General features: G+C 43.7%; 1 protein-coding gene and 1 non-coding gene across 5 annotated transcripts in view; one reads left to right on the top strand and one right to left on the bottom strand.

Moving 5' to 3' along the window:
• Positions 1-18,992, bottom strand: part of RHOT1 (ras homolog family member T1) — a 58,477-nt gene extending 39,485 nt beyond the window's left edge. For all 4 annotated transcript variants that reach the window (XM_066613317.1, XM_066613319.1, XM_066613318.1 and 1 more), the window contains exons 1-4: positions 18,838-18,992; positions 4,679-4,737; positions 4,128-4,209; positions 637-680 (exon numbers count right to left, since the gene is read on the bottom strand). In XM_066613317.1, coding sequence (XP_066469414.1) covers positions 637-680; positions 4,128-4,209; positions 4,679-4,737; positions 18,838-18,874 — 222 coding nt within the window. In that variant the 5' untranslated portion in view covers positions 18,875-18,992. The remainder of the gene's footprint in view (positions 1-636; positions 681-4,127; positions 4,210-4,678; positions 4,738-18,837) is intronic.
• Positions 9,951-10,141, top strand: LOC136643380 (U2 spliceosomal RNA). Its single transcript, XR_010793991.1, has one exon. It is a non-coding gene; the product is annotated as a U2 spliceosomal RNA (small nuclear RNA).
• Positions 18,993-19,008: the final 16 nt, after the last annotated feature.

The following is a 19,008-nucleotide window of genomic DNA, read 5'->3' as shown; positions in this document are numbered from 1 at the left end:
ACTGATGTGCAGCTCTTTGGGCATGCTAAAAATAGAATGTTTTCCAGTGCTTTCATATATTTAATTTAAACCATGCAAGGAAATGTATGCTATTGAATCACTAAATTTTAGAGTTCCAACAAAAGTAATTTTTGAGTAAAGCTTTAAATTCATGTGAATGTAACATTCAAACCACATTTTGGCTTCAGTCTTATACATGCCTAGGAACAGGTTCTACTGAACTCAATGGGACTTATTTCTCGGACGTGTATACAAGTGGCCTGCCCATGTCCTTTAATGAATTTTCTTAATGAATTATTACAGTTAAAATACTTTGGGCTATTGACAAACCTTCTGAGAGATACTTATACAGCATGTAAAATTAACAAGGCATATGTTTTAATTTTGTCTACTAAATATAAAAACATATTAAATCAGATCCCAGTCAATTCAGGGCATGGGAAAATTTAAGAAAAAATTTTGATTCAAAATTTTTCCAGAAAACTCACAACTGCGCACTTCGAATTACTCCAGGGGAAATCTTCACAGTCATTACCAATACACCTAAAGAAGCCTAGCTTTCCTTCACTGGACAGACTATCACCCAGACACCGGGCTTTAGAATGCAGCTAAAACAAGAAAGCACATTGTACTCACTTGGGATATTTCATGATGGAGCTGATCATCACTTTGCTCAGATTCTTCATGAAACAAGAAGAGTTAAAAATCATTGTTCATGTGCATTGTGCAGGCAATTTTACAAATTACATTTATGAGGTAGAAAAGATGGATCTGTCGATTTTTAATTAACCTTGCAGCTTAAAAAGTGATTTCTGTCAAGTGCAAATTCATTAATCTTTATTGACAAGACATTTTGTACTACATACATAGTAATAGGATAAACCAGTGAAGTGATATCAGTGCCCACAGGACAGAATCACTAAAACATACACATCCCCTAGCCTAGAACATTACAAATCTCTCTCTTCTAACTGCAAACCAAAGATCGTATTCCAACATTTTCTCCTACAGCAATCCATGGCTGGAAGGAACCCCCTTGCAGAAGCATCCCTTACATCAGTATAACCCTCTATTAGCAGCAGGAACTTCCAGCCCTGAAGTGCCATAGCACAAAAAAGTGAGGCTACGGCTCAGGTCTCTTAAATTCTCTATGCCACCCTCCTACAACTACAAAATCAATTCTACTGTTTTTACAATACTGTATATATTTATAGCAGAAATCACATTATACAAGGATTTTTCAGAAACTGCCCACAATATTCAGCATAGGAAGCCATTTGCAGTTTTTCAAAACAAGCCTTGAGTGAATTCTTGGTAATTCTTAATTTTTACAACTAGAAATGTGTTCATTTTACTACAGAGCTTTATTGCATTCCTAAAACAGACTTTTGTCCACTCTGTTGGCAAGCATTCAACTGTGATACTTAGGTCACATAACATCAGCTGGGATAATGATTTCTTCTGCTCATGGAGGAAACTGGGTTTATAAAAAGGGAAATGTCCTGAAAAAATGTCTTGAAAATTCTTGGCTACATGTTTTTTAACCTTCAGCGCCCTAACAATGTCACGACAGAACAAAAGAACTTTGGAGTCCTTGTTGCAAAAATTCTTAGCTTCTGTTATTTACCTGAATACAATTCTCAAGAACTATTTTGCTACCAACAAAGGGAAAGCTGCTGCCTTTCCTAGAGTTACTAGAGGTTCAAGAAAGTGATTTTTGGTAAAGTAGTGCTATACAAAAGACACGGAGAGCTTTACAAATCTGAGATAACTGCACAAAGGTTATGTTTCAGATTGGGTTGCATCCTAATCCCAAAGAAAGTCTGTCATGTCTAAGTCCCATGGAAAGTAATGACATGTATGCTAGTCACAACTAACTTGTCTCACTGATTTCAATTACATGACTTTCAGTACAATGCACTGTTATGCGATAGAAGCCTTAATACTGGTATTTGCAGAGCCATCTCAATAAAGGCCTGCCAAAATCACACAGATCATAGCACCTGGGTGTCCATTTCTATATAATCCAAGCTAAGCTGTAAAAGTGACCGCGGTCTTGAGCATCCCATGGGTGGTGACGAGAGATCCAGCGATTGTCTGCACAGGAACTGCAACTTTGAAATAGGAAAGCACAGCATTTGAGAGGACCCCCTTACTTCTAGTTCTCCTGGAAATGGAGGCACAGATGAAGCTTGGGTTTGAACATGAGATCTAACTGCATTCTGAATGTGCATCCCAAGTTTCATTCCAACATTTCAGTCTTCAAAGGAGCCACTATATTATGCATACCTTGAAAATGTGCAGAAATATCAAGCTGGTATTCATCCTTGATACATAAAATAGTGTCCTGAATGTGCACCCCAACTGAGTTATTGCGGTGCATTCCCCCCCTCCACTTTGAAAGCAGTTGCAGTGATCAAGATGGAATGCAAATTTCAAACGCAGAATTACATCTCCAAACATACATAATAAGTTCATTCCAGATTACAAAGAGTCTTAAAAACAGAATACCAGTCAAGTTAAATCGCCTCATTTTGCTGTGCCAAAAGGCAAGCAACATGGTGTTATACAATTATTGATGTGCTTCAAAATGTCTAAGATTTTCCTATAACTTAGGGTGCAATCCGAACCAACTTTCCAGCACTGACTTAGCCACAATGCAGCCCCAAGGTAACAAACATGCCCTTACCTTGAGGAGGCCTCCTTGACTGCCTCACCACTGCAGGATGCAGGGCACACCACACTGGCAGAGATATGTCAGTGCTTGAAAGTCGGTTAGGATTGTGCCCTAACTCACTTAAAACACTCCCATAACAAGACAATAATTTTACCAAAAAGCAACAAACATAATGGTAAAATCTCCCACAATAAGCACAAGTTAACAGCAGCAGTAAATTTTGCAATTCCACCTATTAAAAATACATAAAGTTCACTCCCCACTTTCAGCTGCGGGTAATGCACTTCTGCACCTAGCCAGCTTTATGCTAGATTTTCTCATTCATCTTAAATCCCAGATATCTTCTAGCTGTAAGCAGATGGTGGAATACCAGACTGGCTTTCTGTACTTGGCAGAGGTTATAACATCCGCCATGAGTCTGCTCAATTCTCTCCCTAAAAGCTGGTATCTGAACTGCCATATGACCTACATGTAGCTGCCAAGAAGGACTGGATATATGCAGGAGTGTCTGAAGGACATGCTCCACTTATCTAGTGCAGGCTTTCTGCCAGCATTTTTTTCTCTTTGTACCGGGTTATGCGAGGTATGACTGGGTAATGGATGGTGTCTGTAGGGTCAAAGGAAGGATCTAAATTGAGATATCAGTTTTTCAGTGTAAGAAATGTATGAACCACAGAGACTAGAGTGTTAGGTTCTTCAGGTAAGAGAGAGAAAGGAGCTTTCTCAGGGCCCAATCCTATCCAATTCTCCAGTGCCGGTGCAGCTGTACCAACAGGGCATGAGCTGCATCCAGTGGTGGGGACACAGTCACAGAGGCCTCCTCAAGGTAAGGGAACATTTGTTACCTTACCTTGGGGTTCCATTGTGGCTGCACCGGTGCTGGAAAGCTCACTCCAGCACTCCAGGATTGGGCCCTTATAGCCCAATCCTATCCATATTTTCCTGGGAGTAAGCCCCACTGACTCTAATGAGACTTACTTCTAAGTAGACATGCATAGGATTGGGCTCTCAGTCTCTTAGCTTTATTTTCTGTTTTCCCATGTAAACACTCTGCCCACATTCCTTTTAAAAGCTGATCAGGTGAACAGCAACCCCATCAGGAACAGAAATCAGGTTCCCTTCCCCCTTTAAATCGGTTATTTGATGCATTACCTCAGTGTTTCTCAACCAGTGATATAGGTACCACTGGTGGTACTTGAGGCAATGTCTGGTGGTACTTGCAAGAATCCCGGACACCCACCACTTGGCAGTGAGACCATCAATGTGACATGACAAACAGTGGTAGAAGGCTCAGCAGACCTTCAGAGGGTGCTCTTTGCATGCTCAAAAAAGCCATCCTGCCTGCCCTGACCCTCTCACCGATGTTTGTAGCGTCACATCTGGTCTCCCAACTTGGAAGTTACTTCCAGTGGTACTTGCAGAGGACAAATGTTGAGAAACATTGCATTACCTGAATAGTCCACTATATGGGTTGGCACTCTCTCAGGGGTCACATCAGCTGGGATAGTGATTTCTTCTGCTCGTGGAGGAACCTTGGTTTATAAAAAGCAAAATGTCTTGAAAACAGTTAAAAATGTTAACAAAGTTTATGATGTAGGAGTGAAATATATGCAATATTTTATGTTCCTATATTTATTCAACATCTAAGTACGGCATTGTAACATGACTCATTAAAGTTTCCATCATGCAGGAAAAAAACTGCCAGTTATATAAAAACCTTGTTATGTCTCACATTCTTCACACAACTATTAACCCACTTCCAACAGTCAGTCACATTTGTATATATACTAGAAAAAAGGTTACGTTTTCAGAGTTTCTAATGGAAAGAAAGCAGAAAAATGTAATATTCTAAAAATTATTCTCTCGTGATGTATTTCCAGTTAACTGTCTGTTGCTTTTTTATTCTTTTGCAGGTATCCTAACCCTCTTTATTTTTGCAGGGCTTTTTAAAACAAACATTTTTTTTCTAATCAAAAAATTTCAGACAGCATGAAATCCTACCTCTTCAGGAAATTCTTCACTGACAAGCGACATAATAAGTGATGTCTTCCCAACTCTGGCTGTAAAAGGGAACACATACTAATTAGTAGAGGATTATAAACTTTCTGTTGATTCACAAGTCTGATTTTTGGCATAAACTCTGCAGGTTAGTGTAAAACCAGGTTCCATCACTTGCCTCTTTTCCCTTCTATACAATTTTTGCACTTGAGCTCTAGCTCAGGAGCAATACTAGTGATCAGCCAGGTTAGGTCAGGCACCAGCCTAGCACTCAGCAGGCTGCCTCCAGAACCCTCTGTTTGCCACCAGCAAGAGGCGGTGCCATAAGGAGCCCAGTGCAGGGCTTTGCCCCAGGCTACCAGGAACGTGGAAACAGCACTGCTCTAGCTCAGCTACTTCCAACCATTTTCGTGCCAAAACCCCAACAAAAGTATGAGACTGGAAACCTACCTTTGACCCCACCCATCCCCTCCCCCTGACCCTATCTGAACACTCCCTGCCATCGTTACCACCCATTCCTCACTCCCATAGCACCTTCCCAGCACCGCTCACTTAACCAAATATTCTTATTAGAGAGAGCAGAAAGAGTTACAATGAAGCCTGGTACTAGTGAAAACTATTGTAGCACAATTGCTAAGAACCTGAGCAGGACTGGGACACAATCTCCTGGTACTTGAAGGGGGTACACCAGCTGTCTTCCCCTTTATCTGATGGTGCTCTTGTCCAGTGTTATTCGACCTTTTTCATTCCTATAAGTTGCCAGGACCCCATAACTGAGGCTTCGTGACCCCAAGGTTGAAGAACACTGCTCTAGCTGATGCTATCTTTCAAGTATAACCAAAGATTCTACCAGCAACTTTAGGCCTGTGACAACAACATAAGGAGGTATATAGAAAAGCACATATTTCTCACTCCACACCCCAAGTGGTGGCCCTCTGGCTGGCTTGCAAAAGCACAAAAAGCATACAGTACATATTTTCAATACAAAGGTGTGAACTTCCTCTCACCATCACCAGAACATACATTCTTATGCATGTGACCTTCCTAGTTCACAGACTATTTCTCTTGACAATCTTCCCTAGCGACAGCACAGAGCTCTGTCCCAAAGGTTTGTTCTACACTGCTTTCCAGGCATCAGCATCTGCTTCCACCCCTGTACACACATCATTCCCTGTCTCTGGCTTAAGTGAGGATGCTCTCTTACCTTCCCTCTTTCTCTCCATGTCCCCATCTCCTTCACTGAATTCTTGCTGCTCAGTGCACTGACTAATGTACTCCCCCTCCTTCAGCAACTATGCCTCCAAGCCATTTTTCACCCAATTCATCAGAAGTTCCCAGATTTCTTCTCATTTCTTCCTAGACATCCATGAAAAACCAGAACTGAGAAAATCCCCAGGTTTGTCGAGGCAACTAGTTTGGTCAAGCAGCGTTCCTATCAAGCAGTACAGGATTGTTACTGGAAAAAGTTATGAGAACAGACTCTGGCTGGCCCTAGCAAACTATCATTGCTTTGGAAGAGTAACACAAAGCATCAACTTACTCCAATGTTTACAAATATGTGCCTCTGGAAACTCTACACGATTGCTAAAAAATAGAACTGGTCCCAATACACCACACATGCTCATTCAACAGAGAGCCCAAAGATGGGACTGTTCTGGTATACAATGGGTTCCTTTACACTTTTGAATAGGTTTGGAAGGCATCACTTCAGTTGCATAATACATTCAATTTGCTTCAGAAAGCATCACTAACTTTTTGGGAGGGGGGGGAATGGATTGAAGATTAAGAAAGAGGAGAACACTGAGACCACTCTTGAAGAAATAAGCTACAATTTTTAACACTGGCACTCTTTTACTGTTGTGGTCTACTTTTTCCTGAAATATAAATGTTGCAATATTTATTAAATCTGAACTGATCAAATGTTCGTTCAGTTCTATTCTCACTCTGAGACAACAGCTTATCGTGTGCCAATTAGTTTTCTTTCATGCAGCAACGTGGCAGAGGGTGGCATTTAACCTGCTTTCTCTGCGCTGATGTATGGCAGTTAAGCCAGCTGCAACGTTTGCTTAAAAATAGCATTCTGGAGTTTCTCAGCAAATAAATACTGTATTTATTAAGTGTCATGACAGCATGTTCCCCCCTCAATTCATTCATTCAAAAAAAAAACACATCATGAAAAGACAGAGCCAGTGCAATGAAAACAAAGCATGGGAACTGGACGTATTTGAGGACAGGGTCAAGTGACTAGAGATGTGGCCCTTTAACTCAGGTTGCAGACAACTGGGTTATATATACAAAAACGCTTTTAGGGCTTCCTCATACAATGACACCACAATCATCTCCAATTGCAAAGCCAATTTTGGATGAACATAGTAAGGTTGGACAAAGGGTTATGCAGGAATCAGATATGCTGATCAGAGATGGCCCAAGGCCTCCCAGTGCTCAAGACAACATGACAAAAGCTATCCCCCTTATGCAGCTCCTTGTTGTGCCAAATGTTGCCCCCCCTTCTCTGACAGAATAGCAGCAGCCACCACTCCTCCCCTCTCTCCCTGGATTCAACAAGAAAGGAGGGAATGGAACAGGAGAATGAAAGAGAGGAGAATGGTGGACTATCTCAAAGGAGTGGTACACTCCTACCAATCTGCAACCTGGAGTAGCTGCTTCAGTTGGCCTCATGGATGGCCAACTGGTCTAAATGTGATTCCTCCAAAATGCTATTGCAGACCTCCTCTTTGTGACCTATGGAATGAAGAGGATGGACATAACACAGAGTCTGCTTCCTCTGTTGTCCACTTCCTGTTAGTGCTCTCACTGTTGCTTGCTCTAGCACAGTGGATCTCCAACTTTTAGCTATAGGACCCACTTTATGGAATGAGAATCTGTCAGAACCCACTGAAAGTGATGTCATGACCGTAAGTGACATCATCAAGCAGGAAAATTTTTAACAATCCTAGGCTGCAATCCTACCCACACTTCTCCTGGAGTAAGTCCCATTGACCACCATTGTTTACAGCATATACATAATAGCCTGTTAAAAGTACAGATCTATAACATATCCCCAATGCAGTCACATACCATGGTAGCATCAAGTCTAATATATTAAAAAATATAAACTGAAATGAATGGAAACTCAGTTGAAATTGGGTCCCAACCCACAGTTTGAGAAACACTGTTATAGCAGCTATGGATCTAGGCTCTCACTATCTGCTTGTTTTTCAAAAAAGTGTCCTTTTGCAAAGCGTTTGCAAACTAAGAAAGGTGAGTCATGAGCACAATGGGGAGTTTGAGAACTGTGGATATGGGACTCGAAGATAAGGGGAGGGTGCAGTATTCCAATGTTACTCTTGAGAAGAATGATAGGCAGGTGTTTTAGCAAGGCACATTTAAACCTTCATGGAAAAGGCAGCAGCACTCGCCAAAGAAATAGTGCAGTATTTCTAGTAAGGCATACTGTTTAACAATAATGCTGATCAGTTTTGAGTGGTGAGATCTTAAAACACTGCAAACTCTCTTCAGTTGATCAAGCTCAGCATCTCTGCTTCTGGTAACTGAGGATGACTGCCAGATTATTGTTTGTTATATATGTTTACATTTTATTTTGAGTCCATATTTAAATGTAAGCAACACCTTTACGTAAACAGCTCCATGTGCATAGATGCAGCTTGCAACATCCACCAAAGGATACTCAGAATTTCAGCTTTTTTGCTCTTTTACATGGCTTTAGATCATTTCCATTGGAAACAAAACAAACAAAAATTCAACACACATGCAGAGTGTTTCAAAAATTTATAGTTGTATATTAATTGCATGGTACAAAACCTGCCACACCTGAACATCAATTCTAAGAGAAGCAACTGAAGCGATGCGTAGAACCAACCAGCACACATGTTGGTGGATATGTGCAGATCCCTTTCAGTGGTGTACAGACACCAAAGGAGAACACTTCGAGCACTTGGTCTAGTTAAAGAACTAATTTAATGCATCAAACAACTGCTTCTGTGTACAATATAAGCAGTATATGTGTGAATTACAGCAAGGCAAATTTGACAAACATATCAAAGCATGTGTACCTTTTCTTGATATGTACCACAAGAGAGAGTGGAAAGAGACAGGAGTATACACGTGTCATGAATGTTGTCCAAAAGGTGTCTATGACAAGTACAACAAAATGTACACCCATCTATTGCAGCAACATTGTGCTAGATTAGAACAGTGCAAGTACTATCCACCGAGTGCTTTTTCTGGCTTTAAATGGTTCAACATGATGTGCCATAGAAACCTGTAAAACTGGAACCCATGACTGGTTGGAAAAGAGACTGTGTGTACTGCAGGTACTGTGATTACACTTCTGCAACATTATTTTCAAATCTTGGAACAATATATCTGTAAAAAAGAAACCCATGTCCTGAATAAAGTGTTGTATTTAGAATGCATTATGAGAATTAGCAGTCTTAGGGTGAAGGGTAGCCTGAATCCATTGCCCTCTCGCCCTCTTGCAATTAGCTACTGATGCAACCGATATTATCTCACCTAAGGGATGGGCTGCCTGTGAGTAAATGTAATGCAAAATAATGTAATGAACTGCTGAACAGTTCTTACGCATGTGGATTTTGTGGCATTTTCTGGCAGAAAACATGAAAGACAACCAAGAGTATACGGAAACTTGAAGAACACAAGTGGGAAAAGCATCTCATTTGTTTGGGAACCAGAAACATCCTCCTTTGACTTGGAGATATTCTGAGAGTCCTCATAAAACACACAATCCCTGTGTGTTTGGGATTGCATGTGGAGACAGCTGTATATTGGGCTGGTTCATTGTAATAACATGCAAACTTTTGCCTGCCTACTGTGAAGTATCTCTCATTGAGTCGAATGAGAGTTACATCCTGGTAAATTTGTAAAGGAGTGCAGCCTTAAGACTAGGAAAGATAAATTACTAGTGGAAAAGCTCCCCCCCTGCTGTTGCTGCCATGCACTGCCACTATATTCTGTAGAACATCAAGGGAGGGGCTATGATATGCAAATATAGAGCACCAGAAATTTCTGTATTTACGAAACTGGAAGGCTCCACAAATTTTTGAGATGAAACTGCTTGAAGGATGGTCCATCACCATAATGGGAAAAAGAATAGTGTTGTTCGAATCTATCTGGAAGGAGTACAAAACAAGATGCTAATGTTTAAACAACAGACACTGTGGAATGTAGTAGTGTCCTCTGATACTCTGAATAACACCAAAATATAGAAGAGATGGTTTTCCTGCCACATTTAGTTATCGCTTCTCGGCCTATCGGCTAAGATCATGTATAGTATCTGTTCTTATCAGTGTAATAGCTGATATGTTCTCTATTTGAGAACTTTATATTAACTATGTTTTTGGAGTGTGGAGATGGAACAAGAGCTTGCTCTGACCGATCCATGCATCAACCTGGTATTGCAGTATTTCCAGGAATGGTGCACTTCCCCTTGGGGAAATAATTGGTGTATAATAATAGATAATGCTTGTTTTGGTTTTTGGGAAAAAACCATTATCTGGAAGACTTACTGACCAGTTTCTCTATACTAGCATCTCAGAGATCCATCAGGAGTTAGTGAAAAGGGCCTCACTCCATGTCTCAATGGATCCCTAAGAGATTCCAGCTGCCACTTGAATAAACAGATTGGCTGTCAGTGAACATGGGACTAAGAAAAAGGATAATCTAGAATAAGTCTGCTCTATGGAGAACCCTCTCCACAATTTGATTTGGCCACATCAAGAGCTAGGAGGACCCTGGAGGGTGCTCTGAAAACCAATATCTGTAACAAATACAGCTACAGCCTCAGGGAAAAAACACACTAGGGTGCAGTGCCTGGGGTCACCATCCTGTGGGATGCCAGCAACCACTTCATGCTCCAAGATGACTTCCCACTCTTTGCTGACTGGCAATTTGTGCACAGGGCTCACCTCAACAGAGTTCCTCTCAGAAATATTTTGGACAATTATCTGGTTATTCAATCACTTGGACAAATTCTGAACTGATGCCACTTGGTGAAAATAATTCATGTAGCATATATAGTACCTGAAAATTTTGATGGTGCCCAAATGTCATCAAGTACTTGAGTACTGTATGTTGATTCCTAGTGATATAATACAAATTATTGTACTGAATAGCAATTAAATTATAAACAAAGTATCATTGGATCTGGACGCATGGGCTCCTTTAAACTTGTCTCACTGGGGCAAAATTAGTACTTTAAAAATGAATATCATCCCTTGTATTATATATGTGCAGACCCTCCACTCATAAACACTTGGCTTTTAATGGGATATTTTTAAGGTTTAAGGTATTTTAAGTCATGGGTGTGTCCTCGGTGCAAGGAGCTCCAGGGTCTCAGGGAACGCGTCCGCTCCCTTGAAGCCTTGGTGGCCGACCTGGAGAAGCGCAGGCAGGCAGAGGAGGACCGTGGGGAGACTTCCGGGGATGAACAGGCTTCGTCCCAACCTCAGGCGTGCAGCTCCTCAGCTGCCCGGGTGGGAAGTCTCGGGACTGGAGGACGTCATCCTGGAGAGGAGGGAAACAATCCCCTAGGTGGGACCCCTTCTCCAGGGGATGGGCCTGTATCCGAACGCACTCAGGATACTCCTCGGCGGGAGGCGGGTCGGGGGCTTCTTGTAGTGGGGGATTCGATTATTAGAAACATAGATAGGGGGGTTTGCGATGGATGTGAGGACCGCATGGTGACTTGCCTGCCTGGTGCGAAGGTTGCGGACATCACTTCTCGTCTAGACAGGCTAGTAGACAGTGCTGGGGGAGAGGTAGTGGCTGTGGTGCATGTCGGCACCAACGACGTGGGCAAGTGTAGCTGGGAGGTCCTGGAGGCCAAATTTAGGCTTTTAGGCAGGAAGCTGAAAGCCAGGACCTCAAAGGTAGCATTCTCTGAAGTGCTACCTGTTCCACGCGCAGGGCCAGCTAGGAAGGCGGAGATCAGGGGTCTCAATGCGTGGATGAGACGGTGGCGTAGGGAGGAGGGGTTTAGATTTGTTAGGCACTGGGGAACGTTTTGGGACAAGCGGGGCCTGTACAAGAGGGACGGGCTCCACTTGAACCAGAATGGAACCAGACTGCTGGCGCATAACATTAAAAAGGTGGCAGAGCAGCTTTTAAACTGATGCCTGGGGGAAGGCCGACAGGAGCCGAGGGGCATCCAGTTCGGGACTCCTCATACCTATGGGATGAGGATGGGAAGGTTAGAGAACAACAAGACAAAGGCAGAGTAGGAGAAAAAATTGGGAAAGGTAGCGTGATGGGATGTGATAGACGGTTTGGCACAATGAGAGGATGCGGGGACAAAGGAGCGAATAAGCAGCCCATCCTAGGGCATTCCGTGTACAAATGCTTTTATGCGAATGCCCGAAGTCTACGAGCAAAGGTGGGAGAACTGGAATGTCTGGTGACAAGGGAAAACATTGACATAGTGGGCATAACGGAAACCTGGTGGAATGCGGAGAATCAGTGGGATACCGCAATCCCGGGCTATAAACTCTACAGGAGGGACAGGCAGGGGCGTGTTGGAGGTGGGGTGGCCGTTTATGTTAAGGAAGGGATAGAATCCAGCAAAGTAGAGATTGAAGGTGGGTCCGACTCCACCGTAGAATCTCTGTGGGTTAAATTACCAGGCTTGTGCAGCGATGTAATACTGGGGGCGTGCTATCGTCCTCCAGACCAGAAATCGGATGGGGACCTTGAAATGAGGAAACAGATCAGGGAGGTGACAAGGAGGGACAGGGTTGTAATCATGGGGGACTTCAATTATCCTCATATTCACTGGGTCAATTTGTGTTCTGGTCACGATAAGGAAACCGGATCTCTTGATGTGCTAAATGACTGTGGCTTAGAGCAGTCACGGAGCCCACCAGAGGACAGGTGACTCTGGATTTAATATTGTGTGGTATGCAGGACCTGGTTAGAGATGTAAACGTTACTGAGCCATTGGGGAACAGTGATCATGCTGCGATCCGTTTTGACGTGTACGTTGGGGGAAGAATACCAGGCAAATCTCTAACAAAAACCCTTGACTTCCGATGGGCGGACTTCCCTCAAATGAGGAGGCTGGTTAGAAGGAGGTTGAAAGGGAGGGTAAAAAGAGTCCAATCTCTCCAGAGTGCATGGAGGCTGCTTAAAACAACAGTAATAGAGGCCCAGCAGAGGTGTATACCACAAAGAAAGAAGGGTTCCACTAAATCCAGCAGGGTGCCCGCATGGCTGACCAGCCAAGTTAGAGAGGCTGTGAAAGGCAAGGAAGCTTCCTTCCGTGAATGGAAGTCTTGCCCTAATGAGGAGAATAAAAAGGAACATAAACTGTGGCAAAAGAAATGTAAGAAGGTGATAGGGGAGGCCAAGTGAGACTATGAGGAACGCATGGCCAGCAACATTAAGGGGAATAATAAAAGCTTCTTCAAATATGTTAGAAGCAGGAAACCCGCCAGAGAAGCGGTTGGCCCTCTGGATGGTGAGGGAGGGAAAGGGGAGATAAAAGGAGACTTAGAGATGGCAGAGAAATTAAATGAGTTCTTTGCATCTGTCTTCACGGCAGAAGACCTCGGGCAGATACCGCTGCCCGAACGGCCCCTCCTGACCTAGGAGTTAAGTCAGATAGAGGTTAAAAGAGAAGATGTTTCAGACCTCATTGATAAATTAAAGATCAATAAGTCACCGGGCCCTGATGGCATCCACCCAAGAGTTATTAAGGAATTAAAGAATGAAGTTGCTGATCTCTTGACTAAAATATGCAACTTGTCCCTCAAAACGGCCACGGTGCCAGAAGATTGGAGGATAGCAAATGTCACGCCTATTTTTAAAAAGGGAATGAGGGGGGACCCAGGAAACTATAGGCCGGTCAGCCTAACATCTATACCGGGTAAGATGGTGGAATGCCTCATCAAAGATAGGATCTCAAAACACATAGACGAACAGGCCTTGCTGAGGGAGAGTCAGCATGGCTTCTGTAAGGGTAAGTCTTGCCTCATGAACTTTATAGAATTCTTTGAAAAGGTCAACAGGCATGTGGATTTGGGAGAACCTGTGGACATTATCTATCTGGACTTTCAGAAGGCGTCTGACACGGTCCCTCACCAAAGGCTACTGAAAAAACTCCACAGTCAGGGAATTAGAGGACAGGTCCTCTCCTGGATTGAGAACTGGTTGGAGGCCAGGAAGCAGAGAGTGGGTGTCAATGTGCAATTTTCACAATGGAGAGAGGTGAAAAGCGGTGTGCCCCAAGGATCTGTCCTGGGACCGGTGCTTTTCAACCTCTTCATAAATGACCTGGAGACAGGGTTGAGCAGTGAAGTGGCTAAGTTTGCAGACGACACCAAACTTTTCCAAGTGGTGAAGACCAGAAGTGATTGTGAGGAGCTCCAGAAAGATCTCTCCAGACTGGCAGAATGGGCAGCAAAATGGCAGATGCGCTTCAATGTCAGTAAGTGTAAAGTCATGCATAATGGGGCAAAAAATCAAAACTTTAGATATAGGCTGACGGGTTCTGAGCTGTCTGTGACAGATCAGGAGAGAGATCTTGGGGTGGTGGTGGACAGGTCGATGAAAGTGTCGACCCAATGTGCGGCGGCAGTGAAGAAGGCCAATTCTATGCTTGGGATCATTAGGAAGGGTATGGAGAACAAAACGGCTAGTATTATAATGCCGTTGTACAAATCTATGGTAAGGCCACACCTGGAGTATTGTGTCCAGTTCTGGTCGTCACATCTCAAAAAAGACATAGTGGAAATGGAAAAGGTGCAAAAGAGAGCGACTAAGATGATTACGGGGTTGGGGCACCTTCCTTATGAGGAAAGGCTACGGCGTTTGGGCCTTTTCAGCCTAGAAAAGAGACGCCTGAGGGGGGACATGATTGAGACATACAAAATTATGCAGGGGATGGACAGAGTGGATAGGGAGATGCTCTTTACACTCTCACATAATACCAGAACCAGGGGACATCCACTAAAATTGAGTGTTGGGTGGGTTAGGACAGATAAAAGAAAATATTTCTTTACTCAGCATGTGGTCGGTCTGTGGAACTCCTTGCCACAGGATGTGGTGCTGGCGTCTAGCCTAGACGCCTTTAAAAGGGGATTGGACAAGTTTCTGGAGGAAAAATCCATTATGGGGTACAAGCCATGACGTGTATGCGCAACCTCCTGATTTTAGAAATGGGCTATGTCAGAATACCAGATGCAAGGGAGGGCACCAGGATGAGGTCTCTTGTTATCTGGTGTGCTCCCTGGGGCATTTAGTGGGCCGCTGTGAGATACAGGAAGCTGGACTAGATGGGCCTATGGCCTGATCCAGTGGGGCTGTTCTTAGGTTCTTAAGGTTGTCTTACTGGCTTTTTAGGAGATTTTAGTGTTTATATTGTTTTTATGTGACTTTATATTTGTAAGCCGCTTTGAATGCCCTTTGGGGGAGACACTGGGGCATAAATTTGTAAGTAGTAAATAAGTAACTTATTCAAAAGCATAGATTGGGGTACACAGCTCATTTGTGTACATGACTCTCCTCTTACTTTAGTAAATGTGCCATACAATTTTGCAAGTAGTTGAAACAGTTGCCTCAATAAAAAACTGTCCTACCTAATATTAGGCACCCAATTTCAACAGGCTAGCTTGACTTTCTGTGTAATACCAGTTAGAAATGGAAGGTTAAATATTATATTTATATTTCACACTAATAGCACAGTCGTCAGAGTTGCTTCCTTCAGAGGCTCCAAAGACCAGCATCAATGGCCAAACACTAGTATCAGCACCGGTGCTTTCTCGAAGAAACTTACGTAGCAGCTAAAGCATACTCTCAAGACAGGTCTATGACTACAAGTCTATAACTAGATGGCCTTATGCTTAGCATACAATCTCTTAAGTGGGCAGAGCACTATAGTATGGAATCTCCATCAAGTAAAGTACACGAGGAGATGCTTACATGGCAGGGGTTTGAAGGTACAAATATTTTCACACTGTAGTCCTTTTCCAAACACATCCCAAAAGCAATTTTAACAGAGCCTTCACTAAGTTTTTTAAAACTTTCCAACATCAAGTAGAGGTGCAAATGCAACTCAGAAATGGAAAATTCCATATTGCATGTGCCTACAACCATGGTTCTCAAACTTAGGGAGAGTTTTACTCCCTAACTAAGTCTTTGCTGGGGGAGGGGCTAGGTTGACATAGAATGTTGAGAAAAACCAGTCGCTAAACACTTCCTGGTTGCTTGGTGACTGGTTTTTCTAAACGTTCTACGTCAACATTCTAAGCTTCGGGGAGCGCTGCAGAGGGTTGCTCAAGGCTCCCCGCAATTCCTGCAGCTGCCAGCTGTCCTCAGTAAGTAAAAATAGCCCCCTTTCACCCCTGTTAGCAACGTGATCATGTTGCTACCTTCCCCCCTTCAAGAGAAGGGGGAAGCTTTACACAAGCTGGTGGGTCACAACCCACCAGTTTAAGAACTGGCCTACAAAGTAAGTCTCCAAGTCTGGGATAAAAGTGATTTCCCCAAGGTCACAGGCCAGTAATAAAATGAGTCAGGAGAAAGGGAGGCTACTATCTGCACTGTTCTAATCTAGCACAACACAACTGTCATTATCTAGTATGCAGTAGTAACATTATTTTTAATTCAAGTATATTAAAATAAAACTCACTCCATGCCACTGATACCAAGTCACATCCTTCTAAGCTATCGACAAGTGGTCTTCAACCTTTTTGTCACATTCAATGACAGGACAGAAACCTTGCACAACGGGGAAGTTGCCTTATGAAGCAACAAACCTTAAAATGGGTAGGCTGCTGCTCATTCTGTACTATGAATACACAAAGTAATGCTTCAGTCTGCAGGTCAGACACCACGGCATTTAGATTAGAGAACAAGAAACCTGGATTCCATGCCAAGACCTTTGGAGAGGCAGGCGAAATACACATGCACAGAATGCAATCATGAGCTATCAGCCTATAATTGAGGTATAAGAATTAAGTAATTAATTGAACTTGTGCCTATGCTGCTTACTATACTCTTGACATGGTTTTAAAGTTACTTAGCACCAAATCCTATTCAATTTCTCAGCACTGATGTAGCTGTGCCAAAGGCATGGAGGCTGCATTCTGTGCAGGGAGGGGCAGTTATGGAGGACTCCTCGAGGTAAGGGAATATTGTTTGCTTATCTTGCATCAGCACTGGAAAGTTTAATAGGATTGGGCCTTTAGACCTCAATTCTATACACACTTACCTGAGAGCAAGTACCACTGAAACAGCAGGACTTAAACAAGTATACATGCATAGGATTGAACTGTGATGCTTTTAAGATCCTCCCCCCCCAAAAAAAAAATGAAAGAGTAGCTGCATCCTTGTTCAAATTAGAGTTTCATAAGTGCTCTCAGCAAGCATATATATTTTTAAAATAGCAAATTAAAAACTTTGTATGTGATTATGAACCCTGTTTTAAAGTAAATTCTGTCCCATTTTTTTCCCCAAAGAGGGGTGCATGGGTGGCCAACAAGTGACCTATTTAGGCTTTACAAATATTGGCTTTTAAAATCTGTTCAGTCAGATAGATACTTTAATAAATGTGAGGCAGAAATCACAGGTTGGGTTAAGTTTACATTACCAGAGAAATGCTGGCAAGAGCAATAATCTCCATAAAGGGAAACATTTAGGAGGGAAAAGAAATTTGGTGACTGGATATTGTAAGGTACTACAGCTTCCTGACCTCTTGTGCATCAACCTGACACACTGGCTGAAGGTAGATGGCTTACAACACAATGCTGAGCATGTTTACTTAGAACCTAGGTAACGTCTTGGCCTTGCTATATGGCAGATTTAATGGGATCCCTTATGATGAGAGGCAATGTTCTTGCCAGAGGGGCTTTATTGAAACAGTCAAGCATACATTGTTATACTGTCCTCTCTATAGAGATCTTAGAAGCAAATATTTAGACCTGATACTGGGAAGGATGAGTGGCTGGCCTGATTTGGATAAAGTTCAGTCCATGTTATCTGATGAGAGGTCTGAGACCATGGAGAGAGTAGCAGCCTACAAACAGATTGTAAAGCCCTGTGAAGCAAGTTTCAACGTCCCTGCCTTTGAGAGAAAATAATGGGCTTATGCCTGCAGCATGTTTCATACTGCAAAATTGATTGTTATGTATGTTTGATATACACATAATAACAATAAAGGTTCCTACAACAAAAACAGCAGCAACTTAGAACTAAATCCTGCTGTTCAACAGGGCTTGCTCCCAAATAAGTGTGCACAGGATTATAGATCCCAGAATAGGGTGGCAAGAGATGAACTGGAATGTGAAAAGATGACAGGCCAGGCCAGGCCAGCCTCCACCTTTCAAGCAGTGGGAATGCCAAAAAGGTGGCAACTGCAAAATGTCACTCCAAAGAAGATATAAACTCTGGGGGAGAGAAGTCCTCCTCAAGGCCTACTTTTCCTGGCTTTCCACACACGCTTCACTCCCCAATGCTTTCTTTTCCTGCCATCCTCCCCACACCCAAGTGTCCCCTGCACTCCTGGGCCTCCTACAGCTGGTTCCCCTCTTCTCTCCTCAGCCTGACCCAACCACAAACTTTCCTCCAGCCTGCCTGCCTCTCCCTTCCTCTCCAGCCCCACACCCTTCAGCAACTGCCCCCAGTACCCTCTTCCCCACCCTTGCTCACAGTAACCCCCAAGCAGCTTCCCCAGCACTTGACCAGAGTCCCACATGCACCCTCTGTCCCTTAGTGCATCTCCACAAGACCCCTTCTCAGAGCCCAAGCCTCTGCCTGTCTACTCAGAAGTAAGTCCCATTATAGTCAGGGGTGCTTACTCCCAGGAAAGTGTGGTTAGGATGCAGCACCCTATGCCTGTCTACTCAGAAATAAGTCCCACTACAGTCAATGGGGCTTACTCCCAGGAAAGCGTGGCTGGGACTGCAGATCCCTATGCCTGTCTACTCAGAAGTAAGTCCCATGAGAGTCAGTGGGGCTTCCTCCCAGGTAAGTGTGGAGAGGATGGCAGCCACAGAGCCCAAGCCTATGCAGGTCTACTCAGAAGCAAGTCCCACCACAGTCACTGGGTCTTACTCCCAGGAAAGCGTGGCTAGCAGTGCAGCCTGAGTGGCGCCCGGCCCCCGCCTCGGTCTTGACCTTCCCGCACTCACGTTCGCCCACCAGCAGGATCCGCACGTCCTTCTTCATCTCCGCAGCCTCCTCCCCCTGCGCTCCGCTCACATCGGGGCAGCCGCGAGGCAGGGAAGGAGACTCCGCGGCCTGCTGGGCTGGATCCGCTCAGCGCCGCCCCGCCTCCAACAGCCGGCCCATTCGCGCCCACA

This window comes from Tiliqua scincoides, chromosome 2 (genome assembly GCF_035046505.1).
Source record: "Tiliqua scincoides isolate rTilSci1 chromosome 2, rTilSci1.hap2, whole genome shotgun sequence".
Lineage (NCBI taxonomy): Eukaryota > Metazoa > Chordata > Lepidosauria > Squamata > Scincidae > Tiliqua > Tiliqua scincoides.
The sequence above is the reverse complement of the archived record's forward strand: the minus strand, read 5'-3'. Positions and strand labels throughout refer to the sequence as shown.